This window comes from Jaculus jaculus, chromosome 4, assembly GCF_020740685.1.
Source record: "Jaculus jaculus isolate mJacJac1 chromosome 4, mJacJac1.mat.Y.cur, whole genome shotgun sequence".
NCBI classification, from domain to species: Eukaryota; Metazoa; Chordata; class Mammalia; order Rodentia; family Dipodidae; genus Jaculus; species Jaculus jaculus.
In genome coordinates this window covers 155,812,543-155,826,645 of record NC_059105.1, presented here as the reverse complement: position 1 = coordinate 155,826,645, position 14,103 = coordinate 155,812,543, and the positions used below count along the sequence as shown (strand labels likewise).

Sequence of the window (14,103 nt, the reverse complement as noted above, 5' to 3'; positions counted from 1 at the left end):
CCAGGCTAGTTATCTATCAAACTTTAACATAATATGTCACTGGGAAGGAGATAGGAACTAATGATGTATATAAGCTCTACTGCAACTATCAACCATGTATTTAGGGGTAGAGAGATTGCTCAGTGGTTATGGTGCTTGCCTTATGACCCATGTTCAATTCCTCAGTACCCACATAAAGCCAGATGGATGTACAGAGTGGTGCATGCATCTGGAGTTCATTTGCAATGACTGAAGGCCCTGGTACACCCATTCTCTCTCTCTTCTATCTCTCTGCTTGAAAATAATTTTTTTTTAGTTTTTTGAGGTAGGGATTCACTCTAGCCCAGGCTGACCTGGAATTCACAATGTCGTCACAGGGTGGCCTTGAACTGGCATGGATTTTCCTACCTCTGACTCCCAAGTGCTGGGATTAAAGGCATGTGCTACCATGCCTGGCTAAGTAAGTAATTATCTTTAAAAATCTTTTTATATTACAAAATATTTTATTTCAATGTGCTCCCTCCAGACATAAAATGGCCTGGATATCCATGACCTCATAATGCCTGGCACTACCTACATAAGACCATCATAAAAGGAGGAAAAGGTCATGACATCAAAATAAAAGAGAGACTGATTGAGATGGAGAGGGGATATGATGGAGAATGGAATTTCAAAGGGGAAAGTGGGGGGAGGAGGGTATTGCCATGGGATTTTTTTTATAATCATGGAAAATGTTAATAAAAATTGAGAAAAATAAATATTTTGGCCAGACATGGTGGCGCATGCCTTTAATCCCAGCACTTAGAAAGCAGAGGTAGAAGGACTGCCATGAGTTTGAGGCTACCCTGAGACTACAGAGTGATTTCCAGGTCAGTCTGAGCTAGAGTGAGACCCTATCTCAAAAAAAAAAAAAAAAAAAAAAAAATATATATATATATATATATATATATACACATACATATATATATATGTATGCATGTATGTATGTATTTTGGTGCTGGAGAGATGGCTTAGTGGTTAAGGCATTTGCCTGCCAAACCAAAGAACCCAGGTTCGATTCCCCAGGACCCACGTTAAGCCAGATGCACAAGGTGACACATGCATCTGGAGTTCATTTGCAGTGGCTGAAGACCCTGACGCACCCATGCTTTCTCTCTCTCTCCCCTCTCTCTGAAATAAATAAAATAAATTTTAAAAAGGAATTCAATTTTAGTATTTTATTTTTAAAATATTAAATAACAATAAATTTGAGCCGGGCGTGGTGGCACACGCCTTTAATCCCAGCACTTGAGAGGTAGAGGTAGGAGGATCGCCATGAGTTCAAGACCACCATGAGACTACAGAGTTAATTCCAGGTCAGCCTGGACCAGAGTGAGACCCTTCCTCAAAAAAAAAAACAAAATAATTAATTAAAATTTAAATATTAAATAAAAATAAAATATTAAATATGGTCCTGGGGAATCTAGCCTCAAACCTCGGTCCTTATTCTTCACAGGCAAGCGCTTAACCACTAAGCCATCCCTCCAGCCTTCTTTCTCTTTCTTGAATATAAATAAAAATATTTTTTTAATTGAATTATTGGGGCTGGAGGGATGACTTAGAGGTTAAGGCGTTGGCCTACAAAGCCAAAGGACCCAGGTTCAATTCCCCAGGACCCACGGTAGCCAGATGCACAAGCGGGCGCACATGTCTGGAGTTCATTTGCAGTGGCCAGAGGTCCTGGTACGCCCATTCTCCCTCCCTCCCTCCCTCCCTCTCCCTCTCTCTGCTTCTTTCTCTCTCTGTCACTCTCAAGTAAATAAATAAATAAATAAACAAACAAACAAAAATAAAGTAAAATAAACCAGGTGTGGTGGCACATGCCTTTAATCCCAACACTCGGGAGGCAGATGTAGGAGGATTGTCGTGAGTTCAAGGCCACGCTGAGACTCCATAGTGAATTCCAGGGCAGCCTGGGCTAGTGCGAGACCCTATCTCGAAAAACCAAATAAATAAAGAAAGAAAAGAAAGGAAAAGAGACAGAGAGAAAGAATGGGTGCACCGTGGTCTCCTGTCACTGCAAATGAACTCTAGATGCATGTGCCACTTGGTGCATCTGGCTTTTATGGGTTCTGGGGAATTGAATCCAGGCTGATAAGCTCTGCAAGCAAGTTCCTTTAAGTGTTGATCCACCTCTTACGTCCCATGACATATTTTAGGCTACTAATACACTGAAATTATCTTTAGAATGACTTAATTTTTTTACCAATTTTTTTAAAACCAGAGAGAGACAGAAGAGAGAAAATGGGCATACCAGGGCCTCTAACCACTGCAAACGAACTCCAGACATGTACCACTTTGTGTGTCTGGCTTTATGTGGGTACTGGAGAATACAACTCAGGTTGTTAGGGTTGGCAGGCAAGCAACCAGTGAGCCATCTCTCTAGCCCATGACTTAAAAGTTGTTTATATATATTGTATTTTTATTTATTCGACACAGAAACAGGAAGAGAGAGAGAGAAAGAATGGATGCACCAGGACTTCCAGCCACTGCAAACAAACTCCAGACACGTGCGCATCCTTGTGCATCTGGTTAATGTGGATCCTGGGGAAATCAAACCTGGGTCCTTTGGCTTGGCAGGCAAATGCCTTAACTGCTAAACCATCCCTCCAATCCAAAGCTTTTGAAAAACACTTAAAATTTTTTTATTTATTTATTTACTTATTTATTTGAGAGGAGATAGAGAATGGGTGCACCTGGGCCCCTAGACACTGCAAACAATCTCCACAAGCATGTACCACCTTGTGCATCTTGCCTTACGTGGGTACTAGGGAATCGAACCTGGGTCCTTTAGCATTTTAGGCAAGCTCCTTAACCAGGAAGCCATCTCTCTAGCCCTAAGTATTTTTCAGAAAGAATAATCTGTTTCTTATTTTAGAAAATAATTTGTCAGGAGATAGAAAGATAGCTCAGCAGCTAAGGTGCTTCTCTACAAAGTCTAATGACCTGGGTTCAATTACCCAGCACTCACATAAAAGCAAGATGCACAAAATGGTGCATGCTTCTGGAGTTCATGGAGGCATGCCCATTCTCTCTTGTCTCACTCTCTGCTTACAAATAAATACATAAAATATAAATTACAAAAGGTACTAATGCTATTTCCTGTAAGTTTTAAGTCTATAATAAACATAGTACACCACAAATTCATACATAATAGCATCTTATTAACATTTACTTTCAAAACTCACCAGAATTCTGTTGGATTCCCCATCGTACTCTCATCCTGAATTGACGGGTACTAGTTTGCTGAAGTCGTCTATTCAGTCTTGGAAAGTTTTGCTTCTTTCCTTCCTTTCGATTCAATTTGATAATATCATCTCCAATAGAGAAAATGTCATAATTACTCTCATTGTAACAATGACTAATTGAAACATTTCTTCTAGGTCCCTTTTTAAAAAAAATTATTAATCTGCCAGAGAAAGAAGGAAAGAGAGAGAATGGGCATTCCAGGACCTCCAGCCACTGCAAACTAACTCCAGATGCGGCCCCTGGTGCATCTGGCTAAGGTGGGTCCTGGGGAATAATCTGAGTCCTTTGGTTTTGCAGGCAAATGCTTTAATCGCTAAGCCATACCTCTAGCTCCCTAGATTTTTTCTTTTTTCTTTTTTTTTTTTTTTTGAGGCAGGGTCTCACTCTCACCAAGGCTGTACTGGAGTTTACTCTGTAGCCCAGGCTCACTTTGAACTCAGGACAATTCTCATACCTCAGCTTCCCAGGTACTGGGATTAAAGACATGTGCCACCATGTTCAGATCCCTAACTTCTTTTCTATCATTATCATCATCCTGGATTTTTGAGACACTATCAGTATACAGTCCAGGCTTGTCTTGAACTTGCTATACAGCCTAGGTTGGGTTTCTGATCCTCTTCTCTCATTCCCTAAACTTAAATTAACTATTATGCTTGGTAAAATACCTAAAGAAAAATTTTTAGTATTTTATTATTTATTTGAAAGAGAGAATTGGTGCACCAAGGCCTCCAGCTGCTGCTGATGGATGTATGTGCCACCTTGTGCATCTAGTTTATGTAGATAGTGGGGAATCAAACCTGGGTCCTTTGGCTTTGCCAGCAAGAGCCTTAACCTCTAAGCCATCTCTCTTGCCCACCTGAATGATATTTTTACAGAAATTATTTATTTTTAAGCAATGAAGAGACAAACAAGAAGAGTGGGCACTCTAGAGCCTCCAATCACTACAAACTAACTCCATTACGTGGGTAGTAAAGAATTGAACCAGAGCCAGGCTTGGTGGTGCACGCCTTTAATCCCAGCACTCAGGAGGCAGAGGTGGGAGGACTGTCTTGAGTTCAAGGCCACCCTGAGTCTACAAAGTAAATTCCAGGTCAGCCTGAGCTATAATGAGACCCTACCTCAAAAGAAAAAAAAAAAAGAATTGAACCAAGTTCATTTGGCTCTGTAGACAAGCACCTTAACCACTGAGCCTGCATCCTTCAAAAAGTTATATACACCTCTGAACTCACTAGTCAGGCACTGACTTTTAATTGTTTTTAATTTATTTGAGAGACAGAGAAATAGGGAGAGAGAGAGAGAAAATATGGGCGCACCACATCCTCCAGCCACCGCAAACAAACTCCAAATGCGTGCGTCCCCTTCTGCATCTGGCTAACGTGGGTCCTGGGGAATCGAGCCTCGAACCAGGATCCTTAGGCTTCACAGGCAAGTGCTCAACCGCTAAGCCATCTCTCCAGCCCTGACTTTCCAATATCAAAAAATAAACAGGCAGGCAGAGTTTGCCTACATATGTCCAATAGCGTAACTGGACTCTCGAGAAAATCACTTTTAGACCTGATAAGCAAAATACAGAGGAGGACTCCGTGTCTCGGTAGGTGTGAGACCTGATTAACAGAAAAATTGTAAAATCCTGTTTTGTTCTTTACATAATCAGCATCAAATCACGGACATCCTCCTTCAATGGGCCTGGAACACCTGGCATCTCAGCAAACCCTCGGTTTTGTTAGTTTACTTATTTATTTACTTGCTTGCTTGTTTTCTAACTGGCTAACTTTTTGAGGACGGGATGGGGAATGTGCTTTGGTCGTCACCTCCTACACGAAGCCCTCGGAGGGGGAGGGGGGGCCCTTGCTGACCTGACAGATAATCCTGACGGCTTTTTCCAGCCAAGTCCGACTGTCCTGAGGGCTTCCAGGGGACCTGCCCCGGGGTCGGCCGGGGATGTGTGTGGTGTGGGGGGGGGGGGGGAGGGAGAATCTGTGCACAAATCATGTTCAACAAGCTGGGTAGGAGGCCATGTCCTCCGCAGCCTGGCTGTGTACCATCCTCCATCAGGACGACAGGCAGAACCGTTGCTCCCTAACCACCCCCCAAAAAATTAAATAAAAATAAAAACAAACGCGTACCACGCACTCCGCTCGGGTGGGGGAGAAGGGAGCCGTGGTCCTCACAAAGAGCCGGGCACCGGCCACGGGTGGCGGCCCGAGCGGGGGACAAGACAGGACAGGACCGTCGGCTAGTCCGCGGCGTCCACCTCCCCGGCGGCAGGCTCGCCGGCCCCCGCCGAGCTCGGCCCGCCCGCGGCCTGAACTCCACGGGCGACGGCGGGCAACCGCTACCCCGCTCCCGCCCCGCGCCCGGCGGGCCCACCCGCGCCCTCCCCCCACCCCGACTCGGCCCGACTCGGACTCTCACCCAAAGACATGTCGATTTTGTCCAGGTTCTCGTTGCTCCGGGCTTTCGTCGTCGTCGTCGTCGTGGTCGGCGGCGGCGGGGCGGCCGCGGCGCCCGCTAACCGCGTACCAAACCGGTTCATGACTGGACAGCCGGAGCGCCGAAACCGTCAGCCGGGCAAGGCCGGAGTCGGACGAGCGCCACCTCCCACTCACGCACGCACGCACGCAGACGGGCTGAGCGCACGCACGCGCACGCACGCGCGCACGCGCAACGGCGGCGGCTGCGCACTCCTCCCACGGCCACCGAGACGAGCGGTCGGCTAGAGCGGCCACCCTCCCCTCCGGGCGTCCGAGCCAATCACGAGCGCTCTCGGAGCCGGGAGACTGCGGCGCCGCGTTCGCTCGCCGTCTCCCACCTGTGGCGCGGGCTGAACGCGAAGCTGCGGGGGCGATTCTTACGTCACTTAACAAGAAAAACTAGATGCTAACGTTCTTGCCCGTAACTGCTACACCGGCCGCGCGGCACACTGCAAACCTTTGCGCAAGGTTCGCCCTACCGTATAGTAAGAGCTCTTCTTCCCCTGGGAGGGTGAGTACTAATGTCGGCTTAGATGCGCTGCGTTGTCATAGCAGCATTCTCCACCCCCCCCACACACACTCCCCACCAATCATCCTCCTAGGAGAACTAAATATTTATTTGATAAATCCCTCCTTAATAACTTGTTTCCTCCTTGATAGTCTCCTTACTTCACAATCTCCTTTCACAACGCCCTTGTGAGGGAACATTGAATGTCACTTGACCCTCATAACACCTTAAGACTATCTCAAACATTTTCATGGGGGTGGGGGTGGGGAGGGGGAAATCTGCCAGACAACCTGAAATGTCTCTGAAAACCCCAGTGTTCTATATATAATTTAATAGTGTCACAAGGTCACGTGGTTTCCAACTTCAATCCCCATGACACCATCTACTACTTTTTGCTTGAAGATCTCATGATTAAAAATATCTCTCTAAGCCATCTCCTGTTCCCCCAACACCTCAGCACTGAAGCAGACCAAAAATGAACCCAACATGGCTCAGGGAAATTTTGCGGAACAGGGGGCGGAAAGAATGTCAGAGTCACATGTTGGGTCATGATTTGCAGAGACATTTATCATACCAATAACTGGGGGCTAACTCCACAATGCACGACCCATTTTCATTAACAAGGAGGGTCTAATGGGAGGGGGTAAATCACAGATGAGCCTAAATAATGGTACCAAACTGCCTGTATTTACTGAAAAGAATACTAATAAATTAAATTAAAAATATATATATACATATATATCTCATGCACAAATACCTTTATTAGTAGTTTATTTTCCACTTTTACTCAACAAAATCCTCACTATATGTCATCTAACCTTCTCATGTAGGAATTCAAAGTAAAGACTGTGGTGGCAATTACCGGGTCATTTTCAACAATAAACCTACATGCTAATTTCTCCTGTATGTGTAACATGGATAAAACCAAGAGCCAAATCAAATTACAATCCCAACTGAAAACAATGGCTTTTGTCCGTTTGTAAGCCAGGGTGGTTTCATCTAGAGAAAAACGATCATTTTTCATAGACTTTTGGAAATATAAGTAATTCCGTATTCTAAAAGGTCAAGTTGTTTTTCTCTCTTTTTTTTTTTTTTCAAGTTAGAATCTCCACTCTAGCCCAGGCTAACCTGGAAGTCACTGTAGAGTCTCAGGGTGGCTTAGAACTCACAACAATCCTACCTCTAACCATTTTCTCCCCGCCTCTCTCTCTCTTAGTGTTTCTCTCTCATAAATAAAAAATAAGAAAATCAAGTGTGAATCATGGTGATGCATTCCTTTGATCTAGCCATCTCTTTATATTTATTATTATTATTATTATTTTGTTTGTTTTTCAAGGTAGGGTCTCACTCTAGCTCAGGCTGACCTAGAATTCATTATGTAGTTTCAGGGTAGCCTTGAAATCACTGAGATTCTCCTACCTCTGTCTCCCTAGTTCTGGGATTAAAGGCAAGTACTGGGATTAAAGGTAGGTGCTGGGATTAAAGGCGTGCGCCACCACACCCAGCTTTATTTTAAATTTAAATTAGCCAGACGTGGTGGCACACGCCTTTAATCCGAGCACTTGGAAGGCAGAGGTAGGAGGATTGTTGGGAGTTCGAGTCCACCCTGAGACTCCATAGTGAATTCCAGGTCAGCCTGGGCTAGAGAGAGACCCTACCTCAAAAAACCAAGAAAAATTTTTTTATTTAATTTTTAAAATATTTTTTATTGACAGCTTCCATAATTGTAGCCAATATCCTATTGTAATTCCCTCCCTCCCCCTACTTTCCCCTTCAAACTCCACTCTCCACCATATCTTCTCCTCCTCTCAATCAGTCTTTTATTTTGATGTCATGATCTTTTTCCTCCTATTATGATGGACTTGTGTAGGTAGTGTCAGGCCCTGTGAGGTCATGGATATGAAGGCCATTTTGTGTCTAGAGGAACAGTTGTAAGGAGTCCTCTGTCACTCCTGTCTCACCTTCTCAGCACCATGGTGCCTTCTGAGTCATCCAAGGTCGTTGTCATCTGAAAAGAGAAGCTTCTCTAAACATAACTGAGAACAGCATTAATATATGGGTATGAACATTAAGAGAAGTGCTTACTGGGCAGTTTGGTGAGCATAGTATATACATTTAGCCAGACAGCAGATGTTACATCCCTAGAAGATGTTACATCCCTAGGGCTCATAACTAACCCTGTTGTAGGTTTTCAGTATCAAGGATGTATTCCTTCTCATAGAGAGGGCCTCTGGACCAAATAGAAAGCACTTTTAATTTAGAGAGGGCACCCACTGCAATCAAACTCCAGATGCTTGCACCACCTGGTGGGCATAAGCGACTTTCTGTGTGCATCATTTTTTTGGATCTGCCTTACTTGGGATCTGGAGAGTCGAACACAGGTCCTTAGGCTTCTCAGACGACCGCCTTAACCACTAAGCCTTCTCTCCAGCCCCCTTTCTATTTTTTTAAAGTTGTTTTTCTTTCTCTTTACATAACTGAATCGGAAGAGTTGATCACATAGCACAAGCCTATCAAAGGATAAAGGAAATGTTAATGTGAAAGGTCTGGACTTATGGTCCATTGCAGAAGAGGTGGTGGGAAGAGTCTCAGGGTGGCCTCACACTTGCTGTGATTTTGCTACCTCTGCCTCCCAAGTGCTAGGATTTAAGGTAGGCATCAAGCCAGGCGTGGTGGCACTTGCCTAGCACTTGGGAGGCAAAGGTAGGAGGATCATATGTATTCAAGACTACCCTGAGACTACATAGTGTATTCCGGTTAACATGGTGGCATAGGAACCATGCCAAAGCAGCCTAAGGGAGAAAAAGCCTCCCCCCACCACCAAAAAAAATGAGCAAAATATACTCTTCTACTAAAAAGTGAGGTGTATAAGAAATTGCCAATGGCAGCAGAGAAGCAGGAGAGATCCAGAGCATCTAGAGCCCACATAGGCAAGCAGAAGGGGCTCCAGCAGTGGAGGCACCAGGTCCACAGGGCCACAGCTCTAAGGCTTGGCCTGAGCCACAGGAAAAGCCAGGTGAGGAGACTCTCCACTCACACCAGATCTCCTCATAAATTCAAGAAACATGAAGGAGGACAACAGGAAAGAATGCAGGAGCAGCTCGTGGGGAAGGCGATCGTGAGGACCATCATGAAAACATCAGCCACCCCTCCCCAACTGCCAGCATAAGCACCAGGTAGCACCAGAGACCTGGGTAAGGGAGCTCACCTACACAGCACCTGACAGACAATCAGAGCAGTGATCCAGTGACCCAGCCAGCCTACCTGAACCCACAGCACAGCAAAGAGGGACCCAAGCAGGAGCACAGCATAATTGAGACCAAAATCATTCCAAAAGGTAACTGGGATTACACATGGTCACAATCTGACTTGGAACCCTCAATAGGCAAGAAAGTCTCCTAGTTGACAGGATCAAGGGTGTGAGGCAAAACACATCATAAGGGACAGTGATTTTGTTTAAGGATCTAGTACTCATACCTACTTTTGCATAAATTCATTGTTCTGTTATTCATTGGATGTGTACATTGTTTAATTAAATTTTAGAATCTGCCTGTATTTTGTTCCAGTTAGCCTTCTTGAATATTCTCATAGCAGGCAAACCTAAAATATCTAGGATCATATTTGCAGATACTCTGAGAGTCTTGAGAGCCACACTTAGCACCTTAAGCTCCTACCCTGAAGATACATATAACATCAGATTGATTGATACATCTAATAATAGTGCAGCTAATTAAAAAATCCAAGCATTAAATTAATCCAAGATGCAAAACTATGTACATCATAACACAAGAAACACAGACAATCAAGACAATATAAATCCACCAAAAAGTATTAATGCATGAGAAATGACCTCCAGTAAGACTGATTTACAGGAAATGCCTGAGAAAGATTTCAAAAGAATGATTATGAATATTTTAGAGGAAATCAAAGGAATGAAAGAGGAAATCAAAGGAATCAAACAAGATGCAGGAAACCAATTTAATAAAATGAGAAGATCAATACAAGACATAAATAAGAGGAAATAATAAAATAAAGAAAAACCATTCAGAATTACTAGCAATGAAGAACACAGTCAGTGAAATTAAAAACTCTGTAGAAAATCTCACCAGTAGAATGGATGAAGGAGAGGACAGAATATCTAAACTAGAAGACCAGGTGGCAGATCTAATGCAGTTCAATAAAAAGAAAGACAAACTAATAGGAAAGTATGAATGGGAATTTCAAGATATTCGAGACACTATGAAAATATCAAACGTAAGAGTTCAGGGTATAGTAGAAGGAGAAAATTTTCACTCCAAAGGCATAGTAGGCCTTTTCAACAAAATCATAGAAGAAAAATTCCCCCAAATTGGGAAAGAGGTGGCAATGCAGATACGGGAAGCCTTTAGGACACCAAAAAGACAAAACCTGGAAAGTAGCGGGCTCCTCCCCGACAGGTAGGTAGTGCTGAGGTGGGACCAGGCCTGCTGGTTCCTCCCAAGGGGTTAAGGAAGAAGGGTGAATATCGGACGACTTAGAACCTCTCCTAGTCACCGGAGAAAAACCATACTGAGGCAGGAGTCTTGTCAAAGCAGGAACTCACTTTATTGTTACAAGCAGTTGCCTAAATAATGTTGAGAATGAAGGCAGGGATTTTAGGATGGGGAGTGATAAGAGGTAAGGGCCAATAGTAAAACGCAACCTTTGAGATAATTGGTCCCAAGCGTGGGAATTCCAACTCCTATGTGGAAGTAGCAGGCCAGAAGCCACTAGATGTAGCTGGCCTGAAGCAGATCACCAAACTTTAACTAGGCTCAGGAAGTTCCACAGGGCCTCACGCCCGGACCTCTCAAGGCCCAACAGGAAAGAACCTTTCCTTGCCATATTATAATTAAACTATCAAACACACAAACCAAAGAAAATATATTTAAAACAAACAGAAAAATGAGGTCACATACAAAGGCAAGCCTATCAGGATCACAGCAGATTACTCAACATAAACTTTCAAAGCCAGAAGGTCTTGGAATGATGTACTCCAAGTTCTGTAAGATAACAACTGTCAACCAAAGTTACTTTACCCTGCAAAGCTATCCCTTCAGATAGATGGAGAAATAAGGACATTCCACAATAAAAGCAGGCTAAAGTAATATTTGAAGACAAAGCCAGCTCTACAGAAAATGCTTGAAAGGATCCTCCATAATAAAAAGAAAAACACACGAATAAGGAACCTGGAAAAACAAACCATACTCAAATATTAATACAAGAAAGCAAAAGTAAAACCAGAAGAAGGACAAAACAAGAAAAATAGCAAAAATAAGTACACACCTTTCAATAATAACTCTTAATTATTAACAGCCTCAATGTCCCAACCAAAAAACGTAGGTTTGCAGAATGGGTTAAACAACAGGATCTTTCAATTTGTTGCCTCCAAGAAACTCACCTTTCTACAAAGATGGACACTACCTTAGGGTGAAAGGTTGGAAAATGGTATTTCAAGCAAATGGGCCTAGAAAACAAGCAGGGGTTGCTATCCTAATATCTGACAAGGTAGACGGTCACCTTGTATTGATTAAAGGCACACTCCAACAGGAGGACATTACAATCCTAAACATATATGCACCGAACACAGACAACACCAAATGCAGTTGTAGTGGGTGACTTCAACACCCCACTCTCATCAATTGACATGTCATCCTGGCAAAAAATAAACAGAGATGCTTCTGGATTAAATGAGATCATAGAACAAATGGACCTAACAGATATATACAGGACATATCATCCAAATGCTTCAGAATACACATTCTTTTCAGCAGCACTTGGAACATTCTCTAAAATAGACAATATAAGCCCCAGCACACCTATAATCCCAGCACTCGGGAGGCAGAGGTAGGAGGATCGCTATGAGTTCGGGGCCACCCTGAGACTCCATAGTGAATTCCAGGTCAGCCTGGGCTAGAGGGAGACCCTCCCTCATAAAACCAAAAAAAAGTTAATAATAATTAATAAATAAATAAAATAAACCATATATTAGGACACAAAACAAATCTTAACAAATACAGGAAAATTGAAATAATTCCTTGCACTCTGTCTGATCACAATGGGATCAAACTACAAATCAATAGCAAGAAAAGCTATAGAGCATACACAAAATCATGGAAACTAAACAGTACACTACTAAATGATGAATGGGTCAATGAAGAAATCAAGAAGAAAATCAAAACATTCAGAGAGTCAAATGATAATGAGAACACAACATACCAAAACCTTTGGGACACAATGAAGGCAGTCCTAAGAGAAATTTATAGCTTTAAGTGCCTATATTAAAAAATTAGAGTGCTGGAGAGATGGCTTAGCAGTTAAGCACTTGCTTGTGAAGTCCAAGGACTCCAGTTCAAGGCTCAGTTGCCCAGGACCCACCTTACCCAGATGCACAAGGGGGAACATGCGTCTGGAGTTCATTTGCAGTGGCCGGAGGCCCTGGTGCGCCCATTCTCTCTCTGTGTGTGTCTGACACTCTCAAGAAAATAAATAAAAGTAACAAAATGTTTTTTTTTTTTTAAAGCCAGACATGGGCTGGAGAGATGGCTTAGCGGTTAAGTGCTTGCCTGTGAAGCCTAAGGACCACAGTTCGAGGCTCAATTCCCCAGGACCCACGTTAGGCAGATGCACAAGGGGGCGCATGTGTCTGAAGTTCATTTGCAGTGGCTGGAAGCCCTGGTGTGCCCATTCTCTCTGTCTACTTGTCTATTTCTGTATCTCTCTCAAAAAAAAAAAAAAGCCAGGCATGGTGCCACATGCCTTTAATCCCAGCTCAGGTGGCAGAGGTAGAAGGATGGTCTTGAGTTTGAGGCCACCCTCTGAATATGTATTGAATTCCAGGTCAGCCTGGGCTAGAGTGAAACCCTACCTTGAAAAAAAAAAAAACTAGAAAGGTCATAAGTCAACAACTTAATGGTTCACATTAAAGCCTTGGAAAAAGAAGAACAAGACAAACTGAAAATTAGTAGATGGGAAGAAATAATAAAGATTAGGGCAGAAATTAATGAAATAGAAACCAAAAAAAAAAAGAACGAAACAAAGAGTTGGTTCTTTGAAAGGATAAACAAGATTGATAAGCCTTTAGCAAATCTGACCAAAAGAAAGAGTGAAGAGACACAAATTAATAAAATTACAGATGAAACGGTCACCCTCACAACATATAGCAGAGAAATTTTAAAAAATCATAGAGAGAGGGAATTACCATGGGATATATTTTATAATCATGGAAAATGTTAATAAAAAAAATCATAGAGACTTACCATAAGAACATATATTCCACTAAGTTTGAAAATCTGAAAGAAATGGATGATTTCCTTGATTTATATGACCTACCTAAATTAAGTCATGATGAGATTAACCACTTAAGTAGACCTATAACAAGTATGGAGATCCAAGCAGTAATCAAAAATCTCCCAACTTAATTGGCCAGCCAGGCCAAATGAGCCAACAGGTGCAATAGTGGCACGTCTATCATGGTGGAAACCAACTGCCCTCCAATTGGACTGGAGGCCCGCTCCATGGGAGGGAATACATCCCTGATACTGAAAACCTAAAACAGGGGTAGTCATGAGCCCTAAGGTATAACATCAGCTGATGTCTGGAAAAAATGTATATACTATGCTTATCAAACTGCACAGTTAGCACTTCTCTTAATAATCATACCCTTATATTAATGCTACTTTTACTTTGGGTAGAGAATCTTCTCTTTTCAGATGGCAGTGAGCTTGGGATGACTCAGAAGGTATCATAGTGCTGGAAAGAAGTGACTGGAATACTGAGTAACATCTCGATCACACCTTCCAAGGCTCAGGGTCTAATGTGGAATAGGTAGCAGAA

The 14,103-nt window shown here is 43.0% G+C and overlaps 1 protein-coding gene across 1 annotated transcript in view; it reads right to left on the bottom strand.

The window, feature by feature from the left end:
• Fyttd1 (forty-two-three domain containing 1) overlaps positions 1-5,866 on the bottom strand; it is a 59,415-nt gene extending 53,549 nt beyond the window's left edge. Inside the window, exons 1-2 of the mRNA XM_004671715.2 lie at positions 5,683-5,866; positions 3,207-3,335 (exon numbers count right to left, since the gene is read on the bottom strand). Coding sequence (XP_004671772.1) covers positions 3,207-3,335; positions 5,683-5,803 — 250 coding nt within the window. The 5' untranslated portion in view covers positions 5,804-5,866. The remainder of the gene's footprint in view (positions 1-3,206; positions 3,336-5,682) is intronic.
• Between the last annotated feature and the right edge of the window lie 8,237 nt (positions 5,867-14,103).